Genomic DNA, 21,568 nt, shown 5'->3' on the forward strand with positions numbered 1-21,568 from the left:
CTTCAAATGAGAAAACATGTTTATAATACTAGATGTGAATGTAATTTTTCAAATATTACTTCTTTTCCTATTCATTTATTTAAATACACATAAGCAAATGTAAAAATACAAAGTTCCTTAGTCCTAAGCAGAAAATGCAAAGAATAATCAACAAAATCCTGACAAGCAAAACTGAAATTAATCAGTATTGTATACAGTGTAACTCAGATGCAAAACACAAAATTTAGAAATAACTCATAGTATTTCTGCATGTTATAGAAAAAAATTTTATTATAAAATTAATATGCTTATTTTTTATTTATAGACTATGCATAAACTATTAGACAAATTATACTATGTTTTTAATAAGTACTTCGGGACAGAATTCTTTCAGGCAAAAAAAATGTTTTTAAAATATGTTCATTACTTTAAAAAACAATCATTATAAAATTGATTTTGATTTGCAACCCCTGGCCTGATAATCAGTGAGGTAGGCTCAATACCTTCCTTATATCCAGTTTATAAAGAATTTCCTCTCCTTAGTACATGACTTGTTTTCATGTCCATCTCATCATATCACAGTGGTGTTAAAGAGTTTTATTTCTAACACAAAACAGGTACAAATCCTTTGTAATACGAGCACATATTTCAGCACACATGTATACATGTTTACATAACTCTATACTTTCAGGTAAAGTATATACAAGATTTATGTATATGCTAATCTATAGTTTGGGGGACCCATTTCAGAGACTCGTGTACCAGTTGAACCTCCAATCTTTTAAGAAACTTAAGCCTGTCCAGCCATCTGGGTGAAGAATTAGACATGTGAGAGAATTTTACTTCTGAATGTGTTTTACCCAGTACTGAAGATCGTATCATCATTCATAAAAGCACTTGGAGGTACTATGTCCATTTCTGCAAGTTCAACAACCACCGGGCTAGTGGCCATCAAAATATTATATGAACATATACAGAGGTACAATGTCAAGTGATTATATTTTTCCATAAACTTTAATTGTTTTCCTGATGATAAAATATGTGCACAGGCTGGAAAACATAGAAAATACAGAAAAACATAAGTAAATAGCCCTGGCTGGTTGGCTCAGCGGTAGACTGTCAGCCTGGCGTGTGAATGTCCCAGGTTCGATTCCCAGCCAGGGCACACAGGAGAAGCACCCATCTGCTTCTCCACCTCTCCCCCTCTTCTACCTCTCTCTCTCTTTCTTCCCCTCCGCAGCCAAGGCTCCATTGGAGCAGAGTTGGCCTGGGTGCTGAGAGGCATTCTAGTGCCTCTGCTTCAGGCACTAGAATGGCTTCAGTTACAATAGAGCAACGCCCCAGATAGGCAGAGCATCGCCCACTTGTGGGCATGCCGGTGGATCCTGGTCTGGCGCATGCAGGAGTCTATCTCTCTGCCTCCCTGCTTCTCACTTCAGAAAAATAAAAACAAAAACAGTAAATAAAAATTACCCATGGTACCCTCATACAAACAACAAACATTTTGACAACTCTCCTTTCTGCTATGCATTTGACTGTTGAAGGTGATAGCACGCCAATGTATCCTCAGTTTTGTTTCCCAAATATTCATCTCTATTAATCAAAGTATTTTCTTACACAATTAAAAATGCTTCATTTCACACACTTTAAAATTTCTTATCTTTTGTTGCTACCAAGACATATATAAAATATTGCATAATCACATTAACCACAGTGTAGAGTAAGCAAACTCTGTAAAGTTACAAAGCAATCAAGCTATCGTAATTTAAATATTTATATAGCACCTATTACTGAAGTGCTGTGTAGGTTGACAAATGGTCTGAGTTAATATGAAAACAAAATAGAAGCATTTCCTCTATAGGAAAGTCTGGAATATACTGGCAACATGCCCTTAGATAAAAATGGGATTTGTCAGACTATTCAAAGACTAATAAAAAGAAAGATTTGAATTTATTTTGAACAGTCTAATGTGTTTGCTATAGCAGAGTTTAAGATTTTAGAGCACGAGCTACAAATACACCTGTTTAAAAGGAAGAGCATGAGCCCTTAGCTGGGTGACTCAGTGGACAGAGCATCATCCCAGAACACTGAGGTTGTGGCTTTTATCTTGTACATGGGTCAGGGTGCATACAAAAAGAACCAATGAGTGCATAATTAAATGGAACAACTAAGTGGAACAATGAGTAGATGTTTTTCTTTCTTTCCCTTCCCTTCCTCTTTCCCTTTCTCTCACACACACACTTGGCTCATCTTCTGGAAGGCAAAGGCAGAAGATAAAACTGAAAAAAAAGTCAACCCAATCAGATTTTCTTAAAACAAAATAATGAAAATATATAAATAAATACCTTTAATATTAGGCCCCTGAACAAAAGAGAAAACATTAAAGGAACTCCCTCCCTCTTCTAAAATTGAAGATCACCCAGTCAATACCAATCTTGGTGCTATTGCCTTCAATATACATTTACAATCTTCCCACTAATGCTACCTCTTGGTCTAATTCCCAATCCTCTCAGGATTATTGCCACAGTCTTCTAACTGGTCTTTCTCCTTGCATCCTAGCATGTATGCTCACTCAACACAGCCTGAGAGAGCCCCTTCAGCATAAGTCTAATTGCATCCTTTTTCTGTTTAAAACCCTTTGATGGCTTCCCATTTTACTTGAAGCAACAGTCCTGCAATGACTTCCATGGGTAAACTGATCTGTTGGACTTCTCCCATCACCTCTGACATCTCCTATGTCACAAAGTAAAAACCAGAGACCTTTCAATGCCCAAACTGGAGAACCAGATGACTAGCCCAGGCAGAATTTCTAAATTGAAACCAACCATGGTAGAGTGGGATGATACAGGACTCCTGCTCCTGCCACGGTCAAACTGAAACAACACCTCAGATTACACTCAAAGATCATTCAATAAGTGGGAAAGTCTGGGCAAAAAAAGTGGCCTGAGTACTGAGGCCTACAGTAGAGCTCTGTGGAAGCTGTTAAAAAGAGGAGGGTCTAGAAGAATCTACTTATGTGCTGAAATAAACAATCACTATATTCTACGGAAAGCCACTGCTGAGCCAGCACTGTACTACTGGCTGCTTTCTGTAGATTTTAACCAGGAAGTCCCTGGTATTTGAGAATAATGGTAACATTGGCAAATAATGAGAGAAAGGAAGGGTATGACTGGGATTTTACCACAAAAAATTGAAAACAAGAATTGTAAGGGGAAAATGTTTATATAAGTTCATATTATAATGGCAGATAGAGCACATAAATGTTTCTGATGGGGTTATATGACACATGATTGCACAACTGACTCTCATTTTTCACAAACATGTCCAAAGACTCCATCAAGTTTTCTTTCCTTTATTTTAAAATTAAGTGGGAAGGAGGGGAGACAGAGAGACAGACTCTCACACACACCCCAGCCAGGATCTACCTGGCAAGCCCTCTAGAAGGTGATGTTCTGCCCATTTGTAGTGTTGCTTTGTTGCTCAGCAACCAAGCTCTCTTAGAGGCTGAGGCGAAAGCCATGGAGTCATCCTCAGTGCCTGGGGTCAACTCACTCCAATTGAGCCATGGCTGCAGGAGGGGGGGATATGGGGAGAGGAAGAGAGGTAGAGAGAGAAAAGGAGAGGGAGAGGGAGAGGGAGAGGGAGAGGGAGAGGGAGAGGGAGAGGGAGAGGGAGAGGGAGAGGGAGAGGGAGAGGGAGAGGGAGAGGGAGAGAGGGAGAAAGGCAGAGAGGGAGAGAGGGAGAGAAAAAGAGAAAAGGGGGAGGGGAAGAGGTAGATAAACAGATTGGTGCTTCTCCTGTGTGCCCTGACTGGGAATGGAACCTGGGACATCCACACACCAGGCCAACGCTCTACCACTGAGCCAACCAGAAGAATTAATTTTTCTAAATCTCTCCTTTCATCTTTTTTCACTCACATCTTCTTTGAAGGACTTGTCAACATCTTTGTCAGATTGTTCTCTTTCCACTGTTAACTTATCTGGCTTTCTGCCTCATTTGTCAGTGGCTTTAATTGTAATTTAAGTACCTCTCTAATATCATTTTAATTAACTTCCAGAGAACATGTATGTTTTAAAAAACTTTCAAGTATGCATATTTATCGAATGCAAAAATTTTTTTGCATTGTTTTACACTGTACTGATATTTAGCCTGCAACCATCAAAGATGTGGCCCTGATAGGTAGCAAAAAACACTATTCTTAATGTTTGACAAGAACTTATGCCCATTACTTTCATTAATTTAATATTCAACCTTCAAAAAGTAAGGTATATTATTCCCATGTTACAGGTACAATTATTAAATTCAGAAAGTTAAAGAAACTTTGATATATTACAAAGCCATGGCCTGCCTCAGTCCAATACCTTATACTCTTTTTACTTGAATTTGCATAGCGATTTGTTTTTATTTGAGCTTTAAAATAGCAATATGAGATAATTAGACAAATTGTTATTCCTACTATTCAGAAGAATTGATAGCAGAATGGTCAAAGAACTTCTCTGAGGTATCCACAGTGGGGAACTCAAAGTAAAACTTTTATGGATGACAAAGGTTCATAAACTATAATCTCTCTGTGTATATAGATACTTTTCCCATGATATTGAGCCAACCATATGCTTTTTTAACTATTTGTTTAATCAGAGTATAAAAGTCAGAACTTGCTGTCCAGTTTTAGGCATGAGTGTGCAGCTTATGCTTCTGCACTAAGGTACCTGGACCTCTTAAAACTTGAGACTTCTGGACTCTACTTTATACATAACCAAATCAGAACATCTGACCACAGGACCTAGGAACTTGCATTTTAATAAGCTTTCTAGATGGTTTCTATTCACACTAAAATTTTAGAGCTACAGTATGTAGTTCAATTTAGAAAGTGCCGGATGATGTGTTAATTATAAAAATAAATAGGTGAAGTCAGATCACCGCAAATTTTGAAAGTATTTTAAGGGAGGCTATTAATCTACTAATCAGAGGCATTTATTGTTAGAGTCCTAAACAATAGTTTGATGAACATCAATTATAATAACATAAGATTATTTTGCACCAAGGAAAAAGAAGATAGGAATCTAGGCAAACTGAAATACTGAGCAGGAAACATACAGTCAATGTGAAAGAGTCCAAGATCTTAAATAACATACATTTACTTGCTGACATTTTTAGTCAATCTGGTCACATACTTAGTAAAAGTTTACACAAGATTGCAACAAAGGCATTATAAATTTATTGTAAATGACATTTATAAGTCAAAGTGATAAGTAGGCTAAAAAACTAAAGAATAAGAATCAATGTCTTGGAAAGTAATGAATGTCAGGAAAGTACATAAATAGCATTATGACTTCTGAAAAATAATGTAAGTGCTTTTGGTCTAAGAACCAATACTGAGCCAATGCATGGCTAGATTACCTGCCCAGTGTCCAGAAGTGACCCTCTCAGATTCTTCTCCTCTTACAAAACCTAAAGAGGTCTAGATTTTAAGTGCACCATAGAACCATACAACAAATATTAAAAAAAAAAAATTGAGCCCTGGCCGGTTGGCTCAGTGGTAGAGCGTCGGCCTGGCGTGCAGGAGTCCCAGGTTCGATTCCCAGCCAGGGCACATAGGAGAAGTGCCCATCTGCTTCTCCACCCCTCCCCCTCTCCTTCCTCTCTGTCTCTCTCTTCCCCTCCCGCAGCCAAGTCTCCATTGGAGCAAAGTTGGCTCGGGAGCTGGGGATGGCTCTGAAGCCTCTGCCTCAGGCGCTGGAATGGCTCTGGTTGCAACAGAACAACGCCCCAGATGGGCAGAGCATCGCCCCCTGGTGGGCATGCCGGGTGGATCCCGGTTGGGCGCATGTGGGAGTCTGTCTGACTGCCTCCCCGTTTCCAACTACAGAAAAATACAAAAAAAAGAAAAGAAAAGAAAAGAAAAAAACCTGAGGAACTATTGTCAGATTTTGTGTCTGCACAAGTAATATACAAGCATTAATTTCTCTCACCATTTATCATGGGGTAGTATACATTTCTGAATGCCACCTTAATTTTTAGATAACTTACTTACCATCAGTGTTCAGTTATAACTGTATCCTACATCCCCAACCAAATTCTCACACTTTTCATTTTGAACTAATTAATTGCTTGCAGAAGCCCCACTGAAAATCTTTTAAAAGATTTAGTTGTCATTTTCTAAAGGAGTTAAGAAGATTCACTCCAATTATTATTCAAGTAAAATGGAATAAAAAGAAGCAAATGAATGAGGCTACTGCCTTAATAACCGTGCTGTAGTTTAGGCCCTATATATCTAGCAAAAAACAAATCATTAAGAGTTAAAACAGACACTGTTCAAGATGGTACAGACACACAGCTTTCTGTTCCAAAATAAAAATGCAGGTAATAAAGGTTTTGCTTCTAATTTTTTTATAAAAATGTTAAATAAATTTAGAAATGGCTTGATTACAAGAATACATTTTGATTATTTCAAAATATAAATTAGTTTATAACTAAATTCTCAGTTTACAATATATTTTCTAAATAAAAACTATATTCAAATTTATAAAAAATAATATATTTCAAAAAGTCTCAAACTCTGAAAGTGTTCAGGACTAGCAGCCTTTCTAAAATATCTACCTAATTAGACCATGATAGAAAAACAAAACAAAACAAAAAAGCATTCCTTACAAAAGTAATTTGAAAATAACTTTTTTATCTAAATATGTATACCTAACCTAAAATTATGATAACCTGCCCAACAGAGTCAAGAGATGCATATGATTTCAGTGAGAGAATATGACAATATCTTTATTAAGTATTAAAACCACAGCAACAAAATATTCTTACTTGACTTAAAACTTTCTATTTTAACAAGGCAAGTTCTGTTAAAAACTAGATGGACCAAAAAAGTTGATAGGATACACAAAAACTTGTCATTTTAATAAAAATTTATAAACTGCTGGTTTAGATTCTTCAGTTCATCAGGACTCTGAAATTATGCTGCCAGACTTCAAGATTATTCAGTACAATTGCAGTAGCACTACAGTTAGATAACATTTCAAATAAGTTAATTTCACAAAGTCATCTCTGAAAGGAACTGGCTCAAAATATATTTTGTAATTGAGCACCATTATAAGATAAAATACAGACAGTATTTACTTTACATTAGCCTTTTCAGGAAATACAGCTATTCAATAAGAACCCTCACTGATGAATACTTACCAGCATTTTGTAGAAAGTGATGGGAACAAATAAAATCAAAGTTTCTTCTTTCTCATTTTGTTAGCTGAATGAAAAAAAGCGTTGAATTTTTATTTTTCTAAAAACTATACCTTCATTTCAGAGATCTTTCTGAAGTTTACAGTACAGTGATCTTGGTGGTAACTTTGGTTGAATATTTTCAGTTGGGAGTGAGCTAAAAATAAATATCTAGGACTCATGCTGAATGTGAGATTTCCTACCAGTAAGGGCACAGGCAAATTCAGCCCTTTATCTGACACATGCAAGAGAGTATTTTTAAAACCATAAAAATATACATATTTAAAATGTAAGTTCATAGACTAGTTAATAGACTACTTCTTCTCTTCTCTCCCTACAGAAGTTTAGTTTTATCACTAGTTCAGTCTCAGAAGATTAGGTAGATAAATATTTCAGATTAAACATCATTCATTTCTTGTCCATCCACTTGTCCTGCCAGCCAACACCTACAATGAGCAAGGCTTTGGGCCAGAATTTTCTTAAGGAAGTATTTATGACTTAGACAAAGAGTCTAAATAGTTTTATTCCTTTTATAATAAAAACTATACGATCTGAATTGGACTTCCTTAGTTCTTGCACCTAGAAAGCAAATTTTCAATCAGCCTAGGCTACTCTCCTTTCCCAACTCTGTTAAGAGACTGATCCTGAGTCAGGACCTCTAAACACTAACTCCCAGCACAAGCAGATGTTTCCTATCACCAGGACAAACATTGCCTCCTGAGGAGCATTTCCTAAGCAGATTATTCAATTGATGCTCTAAAATACTGAGTTTCAAAAGAAGAACTATTTCCTTTTTTGTGTTCACACTAGTTTAAAAATGTCCTAAAGACACAGACTCCACAAGGGTTGCCATAAAATAAAACATCCACGCAAAATAATATTTCTATGACTTCAAATTTCCATTAGGTTTCTTTAAGTGGATTATACCTGGAGAGAAAGAAACACTTGCCACAGACATAGCATAAATATTCAGTTATTTAAACTTACTTGGGAAGATGGAAAATTTTTATTAAGATCCTATTAAATCAAAACCACAACCTTCTTGCACAAAATTATTTCAATATTCTGACACAATACTGTGGGGCATGGAGATAGAATGGAATTCGTTAAATTTTTAAACACATTCTAAACAAGAAGAATATATTAGGTTCAAAAATGAAAATATATATACACACACACATATACACATTGTCAGAAAAGAAGACTGGCCAAAAAGAAAAAAAATGAAAGTCCAACCATTAATTTTAATCAATTTCAAAATTAGCCAGGGCAAATAACTAGTTATATTCAAATACAAACTCTTTCAAGAAACAACTATGATTAATATGGCATTTTGTTCTTCAATTAGCTACTTCAAGAAGTCTACCTTAAGCCAACTTCATTTTAGCCAAATGTACTTCTTCGAATACCATAATTCTGTTGCCTTTTGTTCTGTTTAGATTATTTTCTAAGTGACACATGATAATCTGTGTATCACTATTTTTATTCTGAAATGCAAAGATAAATGTCTTGCTTTTAAAAGGGGAAATTTATAAATCAAAAACATCCCATAGCTATAAACCATGATACACAAAATAAATGCATACTTCAAAAATCACTCTATAAAAGTATGTACATAAAGTAACGTGCCATATATAAAAATAAGTTTCTCATCAAGTCTCAATATAATATTGGAACTCCACCTAGAGTTAATGAACTCATAGTTTGGGGAGAGGAAATGGAAGGAAGGTGACACTTAACAGTTACTACCTTTTTCACCAGTACGTTCTACAGAGTTTACCCTGCAGTTGGAAATCATGTAGAAGCTCCAAAAGCCACATAATTTCAATTCCTAGTTTAGAAATTCTACTCTATCAAAATCTCCAATCTTCTCTCTACACAAAATGAAACATTTTCATTTTATATATCCATGAGAGCGGTGTTTGCATAAGCAATAGTGAAAAGTCATCTACCCTTTACAGACACTTATTAATTTTCACCCATTAAAACTACTAGAAGGTTTGTCACTTTAGTTTCCTAAGTGACGGAGATAACAACCTGCACTATAAACATAACCATTTTCATTTCTAAAGAGACATTAGATAACTCAATTACAGACTAATTACTGTGAACGTGACACACCACATGTTCACACTGTATACATAAGCAATTCCTGTTATGAATCAGACTCTAGAAGGCAAATTCAAAATTACTTGGAAAACTTAATACTGTGTTATAAATCAGGTTACCCTAAAGGTTTCTTATTAAGGACTCTGTTAAACTCCCCCTCCAATTACAACAGTCATATTTTAAAATGTGCGATAATACAAACTGGAAAAAGGGGGGAAACACACTTACCAAGTATTAGAGTAGTTAGTGTTACAAAAATGAGCTATTGAGATTACATATAAATTTGAATGAGTGTATATTAGTGCTATCATTAAGCCTACATAGATGTTTCCATTGTAACTGAAGAGGTGACATTAGTTTTCAAGTATTTCGTCTCTCTAAAAAAGTATAGCTGCATTGTCCAGCAAGGCAGCCATCACCCACATACATCTTCTAAGTACTGTTATATAAATATGGCTAAACCAAACTGAGGTAGGTGTGCTATTGTGTAAATATTGACATTCAGACTTAATACAAAACACAGAATGCAAAATATCTTGATTTTTTTTTAATACTGGTTTTGTGTTGATATGATATAATGCATTAAACATTATGATCATGGATTTCACCTGTTTCTTTCTATGGTTTTATGTGGCTAGTAGAAAATATAAAATTAAATATATGGATCATGTTATATTTCTATTGGACAGCACTTACCTCTAATGTTTACAGGACTGTTCTCTTCAAAGCCACTGGGTGACACTGTTTCTCCACTAAATTGTTACAACCAAAGCAATTTCCTGGCAAAGGAAAAAATCTCATACATCCACAGGCATGCACACTTGTGCATATGCCTGCATACACCAACATACATATCAGTAGATGTAATATGGTGCTTATGACTACTTATATTCTTAGGAGGAACTAACATAACTACACTTAATTTTATTACTATCTTAGCAGGACTGACTATACTTAAAGTCTTAATAACTATTCAAATTCCCCAATAATAAATAAAAGCTTTAATCAAATAAAAAAGGCAGAAGTTATTTGTGACTTTTCCAAAATAATTTTCTTCATTCTGAATGGTAATGTTCATCATAACCTCCTCTAATATTACATCTTATTTATTTACATTTTAATGGATTCTTAAAGAAACTGTGCAAAATAATTTAGGTGAGTAGAAACAACCAGTTGTTTATACTAACAAAGAAATGCTTTACTGATTTGCAGATTAATATTGCCTTGAATTTTTAAATAGATTTATTGAAAAACTAAAATGAAAATAAAATTCAATATTTAAGCCACCATTGCACACCCTTCTTTAATGAGACAGATAAAGACTCCACGAAGACAGACTTTGCAATGCAATTGATATTCCTTCACGAGATGCAAAATCCTGAATAATACATCCCTAGGGCTGCCGGGCACATTTGGTAACCAGAAAAAATCACTGTAAGGGCTTAAGAATTTTATCTGTACATTCATGGGTTTTACTGTCTTCAATTCTGAACAGGAATCTAGAGTTGTCTCCAAGTGTAAAATCACAAATGATACCTAGGCATACAATGACCGGCCTGACTCCTTTTCTACTCTATTTCCCCAGAAACATATGCAAACATATTCAAGTCCAAAAGAGAACTGGATAAAAGCCAACATTTTGCCTCATGCTGGCTACACACATTTATCTGACTCTCCATCATCTTCCTTCTCTCCAAAAATCAGACTAATTCTAGTCTCTCAACTACAGCCTGCACAGAACTAAGCAGTTTCAGATTTCAGTGCAACAAGTTACTTATCACCATAAACCATCACAAGATATGAAAATAAACAATCATTTTACTATACTGAAATATAGCATTTCCTAAATCCTAGAACATTACAGTGGTCTCTCCTCTATCACAGGGGCTAGGTTCCAGAACCCCCACGGCACGTGAAAATCCACAAAGAAGCAACCTTATATTTTACTATATATATATATATATATTTTAAGGCTTTATTTCAATTTAATACTCTTTTAATATGTTTTAATTAATATTTTTATATTTTTTATTGTTTTCAATTTTTTAGACTAGAAAATGCTTATTATACTGTAAAAATAATTAAAATAATATCTAAAAATACCTTCTGTATATACCTATACACTGCAAAATCCCATGATATAGCAAAAAATCCATGATAAGAATTAGATATATACAATTTTAAAATCCGCGATACAGTAAGACTGCAAAAAGTGAACCGCAATATGGTGAGGGTATTTATTGCATTTATTCAGAACTACTATAAATGTATATACTGGGCCGTGGCCAGCTGGCTCAGTGGATAGAGCGTCAGCTCGGTGTATGGACATCTGGGGTTCAATTCTCATTCAGGGCACACAGGAGAAGTGACCATCTGTTTCTCTTCTCCTTCCTCTCCCCCTTCTCTCCCTCATGCAGCCAGGGCTCGGTTAGTCCAGGTGTTGGCCCCAGGCACTGAGGATAGTTCAGTTGGTCCCAGCCCATCAGCCTAAGACTCTAAAAATAGCTCAGCTGATTTGAGCATCAGCCCCATATGGGAACTGTCGGGTGAATCCCAGTCATGGCATATGTGGAAATCTCAGTATCTCCCCTCCTCTCACTTAAAAGAAAAAACAATAAAAAAAAATGTATGTACTGAATTAATTTCCATTTCAAAGAAAAGATACTCCCTTTCTTCAAAATGTAAAGTTGCTCAAAATCTAAAACATTTATATTTAAGCATTATGTGTATAGGACCTTCTGAAAAATCTACACAACTATAGACTTTATCCCCAGAAAAATGAACAGATGAAATTTTGCATAAAATTTCAGAGAAGAGATGAATGATTCTAGCTCTAGATTTAAAACCTGCTCTAAGCTATTACATGCATTCTTTCAACATTTATCTAAGAGGTCATTTAGATAGTTTACTAGGATTTCTCATTTCCATACTAGGCTCTGAACTCTGGAATGGTGCTAACTGCATTTGTCTGTGTATAATTTGTATGATTTTTTTTTTTTTTTTTTTTTTTTTTTTTTTCATTTTTCTGAAGCTGGAAACAGGGAGAGACAGTCAGACAGACTCCCGCATGCGCCCGACCGGGATCCACCCGGCACACCCACCAGGGGCGGTGCTCTGCCCCCCAGGGGGCGATGCTCTGCCCATCCTGGGCGTCGCCATATTGCGACCAGAGCCACTCTAGCGCCTGAGGCAGAGGCCACAGAGCCATGCCCAGCGCCCGGGCCATCTTTGCTCCAATGGAGCCTTGGCTGCGGGAGGGGAAGAGAGAGACAGAGAGGAAAGTGCGGCGGAGGGGTGGAGAAGCAAATGGGCGCTTCTCCTATGTGCCCTGGCCGGGAATCGAACCCGGGTCCTCCGCACGCTAGGCCGACGCTCTACCGCTGAGCCAACCGGCCAGGGCTAATTTGTATGATTTTTAGCACAAGGCCTAATGCGCAGATACATCACTGATGTGACATTTGATAGGTTCACTAACCAAAGAACTTTATAAATAACATCAGCTAAGGCAGCGGTTCTCAACCTGTGGGTCGCGACCCTGGTGGGGGTCGAATGACCAAAATACAGGGGTCGCCTAATTCCGATGGCTTCAGGCGACCCCTGTGTTTTGGTCGTTTGACCCCCGCCAGGGTCGCGACCCACAGGTTGAGAACCGCTGAGCTAAGGGTAGCATCTTCTTTTCAAATAATAGTATACCTGTATGGTGAACACATATGGCTAACTAATGTGTTTGACTTGTTATGCAACAGATCTTTCCCTGAATTACAAGTTAAGCATATCTTTAAGACTTTTTTTTCTCCAGAAATCAGACCTCTGTGATTTATATGACAACAATGCAAAACATGCGCTCTCAGTTCCAAGTTAAGACAATTTCCTAGGGTAGCCTAGTGTGCAGGGAACCTCCTTTAAAAAACATACTACCAATAGTACAATTGTAAATATAGGTAATTAGTAAAAGCATTTACATTTCTACGTAAAAAAAATAATGTTCATTTGATTATTAACAGAGTATATATTTAGGCATAAGAATATGGAGATGTCTGAACCTTCTGAGGTTCATTCTGAGTTATCTGATAGAACTTTACTGAAAACACACATAGAAAAAAATATAAATTAAGTTTTCAGTTTCATATACTTAAGTTTTTTTTTAGAAGATACAATTATAAATATCACACACAGAAGATAAGAGGAAGGAGGAAGACTTCATAGAATAAGAAACACATGGTCAACTAAATAAGCAATTCACCATAAATGTGCAGGGTTATGCCTACTTTCACAAAGCTAAAGAAACCTGCCCTATGCAAAGGCATAGCTCCAATGTGCCAAAATCTCTTCAGATACCAACTGATGTGGCAGTTGGATTGATTACCTTCATCCATGAGATTGTCTCACAACAATAAGGTCTTCAGAAAAATACAACTCCTATAATAAACCCAAGATAAACAACACACGTTTTCAATGAAGTCTACATAGACTTGACTATGGGCTGTTACTGGCACAAACCACATTAACTGAAAATCTTAGAATATATAGGCATATTTCTAAATTTTGAGGCTCATAAAAATCTTACTCCAACCTAATAAGAACTTATTTAACATAGAAGAGAAATTAAATGTCGTAAAGCCTTTATTCAGAGTCCTGAAGAGATCATTCTCAGAGCTGTACTCCTAATAGAATACAGCAAATTTATACAAATGTCACTACAGATATAATGAATGTTTTTCCATGCCAGTGTCACTCACCCTTGCCTGCCTGCACCCCCTCCCCCAGGCTTTTCAAAATGTATTTCATACACAGAGTCACTGTTCTGGTTGTTTATTTAATTAACATGACAGCCCAGCATACACAGCATTTCTTTCAGTTCTACAGTTTTCACATTTTACACTTTAGGCTCAATACAGAAAGAGTAAAATTACTGTTTGACTGTTTCCAACCTCTGTAAATTTATATAGATTCACTAACTATTTCTGTCAGTTAAAGCAGTTTTTCAGTATGCTTTAAATATCTGTATTCACAAAGTAAAATCACAATTTTGTCCCCACACACATAAATAAATTCTTTTCCCTCACCTTTCCCAAGGATAAAAAAAAAAATCTTGTTTTGCCTTTTTAATATTTTCAGAAGTTAACATTAATTAATTTTAATTCTGTCAGATTATAATCAATATTGTTCTTTGTATCAGCTGATGTATACTAATGAAATGTGGAAGACCTACAATTTAATTAAAAACCCGTTTCTGAAATTTATTCAATTTGATATGTTATGTTATACTAAAATGTATTTAGAAATTTAAAAGATAATATAATCTGTATTTTCAGAAGACATACTTCTGTTTTTCATAACTATATTATAAATGCCAAGTAAGTTATACTTTTTACCGAAGACACAACAAGGCCTACCATCTGCCTACTAGCAAAAACTAAACTTATTTTCTTATTTCTCCTATTTTTTAAAGACTTTTTAAACTGATTTTACAGAGAGGGGAAGGGGTAGAGGGAGGAGAAGAGAGAGAGGAAGGGAAGGGGAGAGAGCAGAAAAGGGAGAGAGCAGGAGTAGGGGGGGTGAAGAGAGAGGGGAAAGGAGGAAGGGAGATGGGGAAGAAGGAAGGGAGAGGGGGAGGGAGGAATGCATCTACCCATGAATTCATTGACCAAATATTTCATGTGCCCAGACAGGAGATGAACCTCAAAGCTGGTGTATTGGGATCATGCTCCAACCAACTGAGCTACCCAGCCAGTGCCTCTCTTGTTTTTGTTGGGTTTTTTTTTTTTTGCTCAAAAGTTTTTTTCTTATGCCAGTGATGAGAAACTTGATTCGTCCTTTGATAACCAACCATCAGACTCTATTATATTCCTACAAATATCCTTTTTTGCCAAAGATGTTTAATTGAGAGGTTTAGGGAAATACCATGGAAAATAATTACAATTTTTTTAAATTACATAATATAAGTAAATAGCTGTACATTTCTGACTGACACTACATCCATCACAAAGAAATTTATTTTTTAATAATGAGAAATTCTATTTAATGGGGAGACAGTGATCAATAAGAGCACACAGGTTTCTGGTGAACATCTCCATAGCATTCGAACTGTTGATTGTGTTGTATGGCCATCACCCAAAGTCAACTCACTTTCTGTCACCATATACTTGTTCCCCAAGAAATTTGTAATTAAGTGGTACAAATACATTAATAAAGAGAGACATATGCTTTGTGATTATTTTATGTAAAACCATAGGCAAAAATATTAAGTTCTTCTTAATATGTAATTGAATAAAACAACACTGGTTTAGAATCTTTCAAAAATGAATGTGTAAGGTGGTCACAATAATTAGAGCGGAATAACTAGCCAGTTGTGCTGTTTGCTGTATAGAGAGAATAGAGAGACACCCTTTAAATATAATTTCCAAATGGTAAAAATTGCATAATTAAAACTTTATGTTGAAAACAGCATATGTATAATATCTAATAATACAAGAACTTCTCTGCCAGTGTTTGGAGGGTACAGTGGTAACGAGCTCGAGAGAGATGCCTGCTCTCACATGTGAACATCCACTTAGAAAAGATACACACACCTGAAGAAAACATCTACTTCCTAATGCTGTCAAACAAAAAAGTACAGTTGGACATACAGATCCACAAAATCATCTTGAGGATTCTGGGCTGATAGAACTGAACCAAAAGCCACACAAAAGTTCCAAACTTCTTTTTCACTAAGTGTAAAGATACCTTCACTTGCATTCATAGACACCCAGTGTTGGATTAATTCAGTAACTGAAGACTAGACCTGTGTCTCCTCTCTTTGATTGCAGTCACCTTTATCATCAGAGCTGTAAAACTCAATTCCATGTGTAATATTCCATCTATAGACAATTACGGTTCAGGAAGGAAAAAAGGAAGGACAGGTAGGAGGAAGGGAAGAAAATATATCTGCCAGTTTGTTTATCTTATGACAATTTTATCATCTATTCTCCTTGACCTTTTAGTCACTGAAAAGAGATACATCATAAGCAAGTGGCCAATATCATTCATAGGGAGAAGAAAAAGCTGAAATCTCTCACCTTTAAACATGACAATCATCAGAGTCCAAATAAATTCTAAAGAGGCCTCTGCCACACTCTGGGCCTTGCCTTTACAAGGCTATTTAAAATTTACTTGTTGCCTCAGTAGAGAGCTTGAGCTGAGAGTAGGCATTCTTTTGGAAAAGAACTCCTAATCAGGTAGCATTCAGGGGAGTGTTATACACATGTTTGACAATTTTTTGATTCCTGATAAAGTATGCAGATGACAGTGGTACACTTTGCACCCTTAACCAGAAGTTTGTTTCCTTATGATAAAACAGATAAGCCATTTACTATATTGCTCCTGAACTTTTCACAGTTATGCTAAGGTATGAGGCACTGCCCTGTCCATAAGATACTACTTCATGTTAGTTGCCACTCACCCCCAACAGTTACACTCAGCAACAACTTTAATGGGTCATATACGAAAACTAGTCTTCAGTAACACATGCACACTCATCCATGCCTCATTAAAACGTCAAGAATCCAAATTTCTGCTAAATTAAACCTTGTTTTTTCCATTAACCCATAAGAGAAAAGTCTCTGACTTTAGAATATTCTTCATAAACATAACTTTTTAAAACATAGTAACCAAAGAAGATGACCAAAATATATTACAAATATGTCTTTTCAACAGTATTAATCAGCAAAACATTTAAAAATGCAATGTTCAGTTATTTTCTTATATATTTGTAGATTCAAATTTTCCACTTATCAATTCAACCCAGAGAAACCAATAAAAATCTGTGGATTAATTAACACTGTCGGTTAATTTATTTAAAGAGCTATTATCTTAAAAATCCATCCTTAAATCCTTAACTTCTAAAACTTAATGTGGAATTTTCAGAAATTTGACTGTAGAAGCTAACCAATATTAATTTGGAGTCAAGTTATTTATGATTAAATCACAGATTTGCCTTAGAAAGTATGGTTCAATATTGCAATAATCATATCACATTTCCCTATAAATGAACAAAAAGTGTGTTCTAAACATATTTAAACTAGTAGCATTTTCATTTAAAAGACATTCCTATAACAGGAGAAAATGTGTTTTTCCTCTAATTGGTTTAAATTAAATTATCATAAATAGGTTATTTTATTTGATGATTCCAAAATTTCTACAAAACCTAAGTATCAGTGCCCTGTTTTTAACTTGACTCTTAAAACTTCACTTTTAAAAATCCCCTCTTATGCTTAAATCTACAAAGTATTTGCTTTATCTAAATGAAACACTAAATAAGTACATTTGTTTTAAAATAAACACAGAGGCTATGATGCTGGCATCCATTCTGCTAAATAATGTCAAACAATCACATTCTGTGTAATCAACTCATTTCGGAAACAAACTAGCCACCCACACCATATGGTGACTGCTATTTCTCAGAAATGCCTAAATGATTATCCACAGAATAATCTAAAAAAGAAAAAGCTTACTATATCTTAGATATCCTCTCTCTCTCCCTAAAGTTGTCCTAACAGTACCATAAGTAGGCTCAAGTTTAATGGGAAAAGTGTAAATTTCCACTTGCTATACATAACCAGCTTCCACAACCCGCGCCCCAAGTGTCAGTATTACTTGGAATAACTAGGCAAGCACTTAAATACACCTTTTCAGACACAATTAAAATTTAAAATGGGACTTGTTTTTTTCTGTCCATTATAGCAACTATATTTCATGGTTTTAAAAAGCTTAATGATAATGAGATTACTCTCCCAAATTCACTGAACTTTCCCTAAGATAACTTCACTCATACTTCTAGATTCCTTCTCCGCTTTCTTTATAAAAGATTGAAATCACCAGGAAGGTTAGATATGTCCTCCTAAAATCGTGTTTCCTATATAACCTGTATAAACGTACTGTAATTTCTAAATAGCCACTACTTATGTATGTAAAAACTAAAGAGAATTTTTTTTTAGTTGACAGTAACAGCACAGTTCACGGTTTTGATCAATTCTTAGGTTCAGAGGTATTTATTATTCCCCAATTTGAAGTTTATAATTATGATACAAAACACATTAACATGTAATAACATATGTCCCCAAGTTACATTTAAAAACAAACTGCGCACCACCAGATACAGTCTCTTAAGTAAACTTACTGCAAAACCAGAAAGTGTGTGTATCAGTACCTCACCTTCAAACACTCCTTGATTTACTTTAGTATCTTTTTGCTGACTTCCATAAATGTTTACCTGTCACTTTAGAATTAAAAACTTTATAAAAAGAAACAGAAAGAAATCTAGTAAAACCCACATGTTTAAAAATTCACTCACTACTGAAATATAAACTTAATTCGAAAATTCTTGCTAAAGCAGTCAAGTATGAGGGTACTTGGGAAGCCATGCACCAGGTGTAATGTAGCAGACCTAAAAGCTGGCCCAGCTGTGGAAGATACTGCAAATGCCATCTAGTTTTATTACTTATTCGTGTTCTTGTTGCTCAGGTTATAAAATACTGGCTGAGAGGGGGTGAAAAACTCGCTATTTTTCTGCTGTCTAAAGTCAAACCACTTTTCTAGGCTATCTTTCCCTTAGTTCCCAGTGCTCTGATTCCCTCCGCTGAGCGCATTTCCAAACATTTCAAGTTTTCTCAAAAGGCAAGAGAGGGGACACGCCAGCGCTTACCTGTTCCCTCGGTATGCAAGGCAGGGAGGTCCTCCGATGGGACTTGCTGCCACAGCCCGACATCTCGGCGGACACCACGGAGCTGGACCGCCGCCTCCTCTTGAACACCGGGATATCTTCTCTGGTCCCAGCAGTTAGCTGGGACCCAAAACGTTCCCTCGTGGACGCCCCCGCGAACTGCGGTAAGACTTGCTCCACGTACCTGGCCAGGAGAATCCCCAGCACGCCGGCCAAGTACGCCAGGTAAGGTCTCCAGGCGACCTTGAACCTCTCTAAGGAAATGAGGGACACAGCACTGACCGCGCTAGTCAACGCGACCATGAGGACGCCCAGCCTCAGCCTCAGCACCAGCCATGTCGCAGCGGCCAAGCAGCTGAGCACCACCCCCGCGGCGGGGAGCGAGAGTGAGTGCTCTTCCCCGACGCCCAGCCCTATCTGGACGAGCACTTCCCCCCCGCAGCAGGCGGCCAGCAGCGAGACGGCCAGAGGCAGGCGCACCCCGGCGCGCAGGAGGTACAATCCCATCCAGAAGAATACACACAGGAGGAGACTGAAGCGCAGCGCCGTGGGCTGCAGCCAGGGGCTGAGCGGCGCGCCGCCCCCGGGAGCACCACCCCGCGGCCCCGGGAAGACGCCCCCTTCTGCTGCCGGGGCCGCTTCCTCCTCCTCCTCTGCCGCCGCCGCCGCCTCCGCCTCTCTACTCTGCCCCAGGTCAGCGCCGGTCTCCCCGCGGACCAGCCTCATCAGCAGCACCAGCAGAAAGGACAGGGAGCCCACGCACAGCGCCGAGGAAAGTTTCCGGGAGCGCCGGAACGGCTGCAGCGCCAGGTCTCCCCAACAGCCGCGGCAGGGGGAGCCCCGCGGCGATGCGTGGCCGGCGCGCCCCGGGCAGCCCCGGCCCGCCGCGGGCGTTGGACTCACCCCACCGTGGACTGGCGTGCCACCGATTCCGGCGGCCTCTCCGGGCACTGCCATGGTGTACCCTCTCCACTGACTTCCTAAGCCCCCACCCGGACACACACACACACACACACACACACACACACACACAGGCACACACACTCCCTCTCCCTTCCCAGTCCCACCCTCGGAATCCCTCCTCTCTCCAGGCTCACGAGCCACTGAAAGTTTCAGCTTTCGAATAACTCCGGGATAATGCTAGACGCTCCAACGAGATGCTTTCAAGTTAAAAGCTAGCCCAGGCAGAAACACATTTCCTCCTTTTCTCTCTTTGAAATGCTTTTTAAAATTCTCTGCTCCACCCCTACTCCAACTAATGCCCTCTCGGGTCTCTTCCTACTTGAGGATTTTAATGATTGCCCGAAGCGCACGGGTGCCGCAGCCGCGGAAGGAGCCGGGGACGCGGAGCAAGCGCGGGGCCATCTCGGGCGCCGCTCGGCGCTGCGCAGCTGTGCGCCCGGCCTGCAGCAGATGGAGGTCGCCCATCTCTTCCTTCCTGCAGTTCTTTCTCTATCACTCTTTCTTTCTCCTCGGCCAATCTTCCCCGGCACGGCCCCAGGAAGCGAACCGCCATTCCCAGGGGCAGAAAGCAAAGCCTCCCCAGCGTCTGTCGGTGCAGTTCATGGCAAAGGGTGGAAAAGAAATGGAAAAGGGGCTGAGAAATAACCAAGAAGTTGCTAAGTCCCGTCGGAGAGAGACCCAGTCCGAGAGACAAGCGGCTGCCGCCAGGGAAGGGAAGAGGGAGGGAGTGCGAGCGAGCTGGAGAGGAAGGGAGTGGGAAAGCAAAGGGAAGGTGAGAACGGAGATTTACTCTCTCTGTCTCTTTTTCCCCCCTTTCTTTTCAGTGCGAGGTTGGTGGTAATCTGCAGTCTTGCGGAAGGAAGCGAGTGATGATCACCACAGATTAAACTGTATAAAACAGCAGGCAACTGGAGTGATCAGCAGTTCCACTTTTTTTCTTTCTCTTTCTTTCTTTCTCTTTCCTTCCTTCCTTCCTTCCTTCCTTCCTTCCTTCCTTCCTTCCTTCCTTCCTTCCTTCTTTCCTTTCCTTTCCTTTCCTCTCCTTTTCTTTCCCTTTCTTTCCTTTCTTTCTTTCTTTCTTTCAAGGCAACTCCCTAGGAAAGCTTTCCTAGTCCAGCTCCCTCCCCCTTCCCCAGAGGAGGCGCTGCTTCTCAGCTCCCTTTCTCCTTTCCCCAGAGCGAAGCCCGCTCCGGCATCCTAGGGTTGGTCAGGGGGCCCACCGCCCAGATCTCGCAGCCTTGGGGTGTGGGGCTCTGCTGCTGGCCGTCAGGCTGAGTTTCTAGGATGCTGAACAAAGATTGTGCGTAGCTTCTTGGCAGGCGATGGGAACCAACATACTTCTTACTGTCATTAAAAATGACAGCCACTTCTTCTGTCTGAGAGATTCAAAGATGCTCTCCTAGGTTCACAAGTCAGTTACAACAGCTCCAAGGTTGTTGTTATTTTGTTTTGTTTTCAAATGAGAGAACTTAAGCCTTTCCTGTTGGTTCAAATGCTGGAAAATCTTAGCAAGTTCCATAGTAACATTATTAAAGAGAAGGGGGAGGGGCATCCACTAAAAAAGTATCAATATTACTTTAAAAAAAACCAATGTAT

General features: G+C 38.3%; 1 protein-coding gene across 1 annotated transcript in view; it reads right to left on the reverse strand.

Moving 5' to 3' along the window:
- Positions 1 to 21,004, reverse strand: part of PDE3A (phosphodiesterase 3A) — a 326,334-nt gene extending 305,330 nt beyond the window's left edge. Inside the window, exon 1 of the mRNA XM_066354792.1 lies at positions 18,992 to 21,004. Within this exon, the coding sequence (XP_066210889.1) occupies positions 18,992 to 19,966 (975 nt within the window). The 5' untranslated portion in view covers positions 19,967 to 21,004. The remainder of the gene's footprint in view (positions 1 to 18,991) is intronic.
- Between the last annotated feature and the right edge of the window lie 564 nt (positions 21,005 to 21,568).

The sequence above is a fragment of the Saccopteryx leptura genome, chromosome 1, assembly GCF_036850995.1.
Source record: "Saccopteryx leptura isolate mSacLep1 chromosome 1, mSacLep1_pri_phased_curated, whole genome shotgun sequence".
In the NCBI taxonomy this organism is placed as follows: Eukaryota; Metazoa; Chordata; class Mammalia; order Chiroptera; family Emballonuridae; genus Saccopteryx; species Saccopteryx leptura.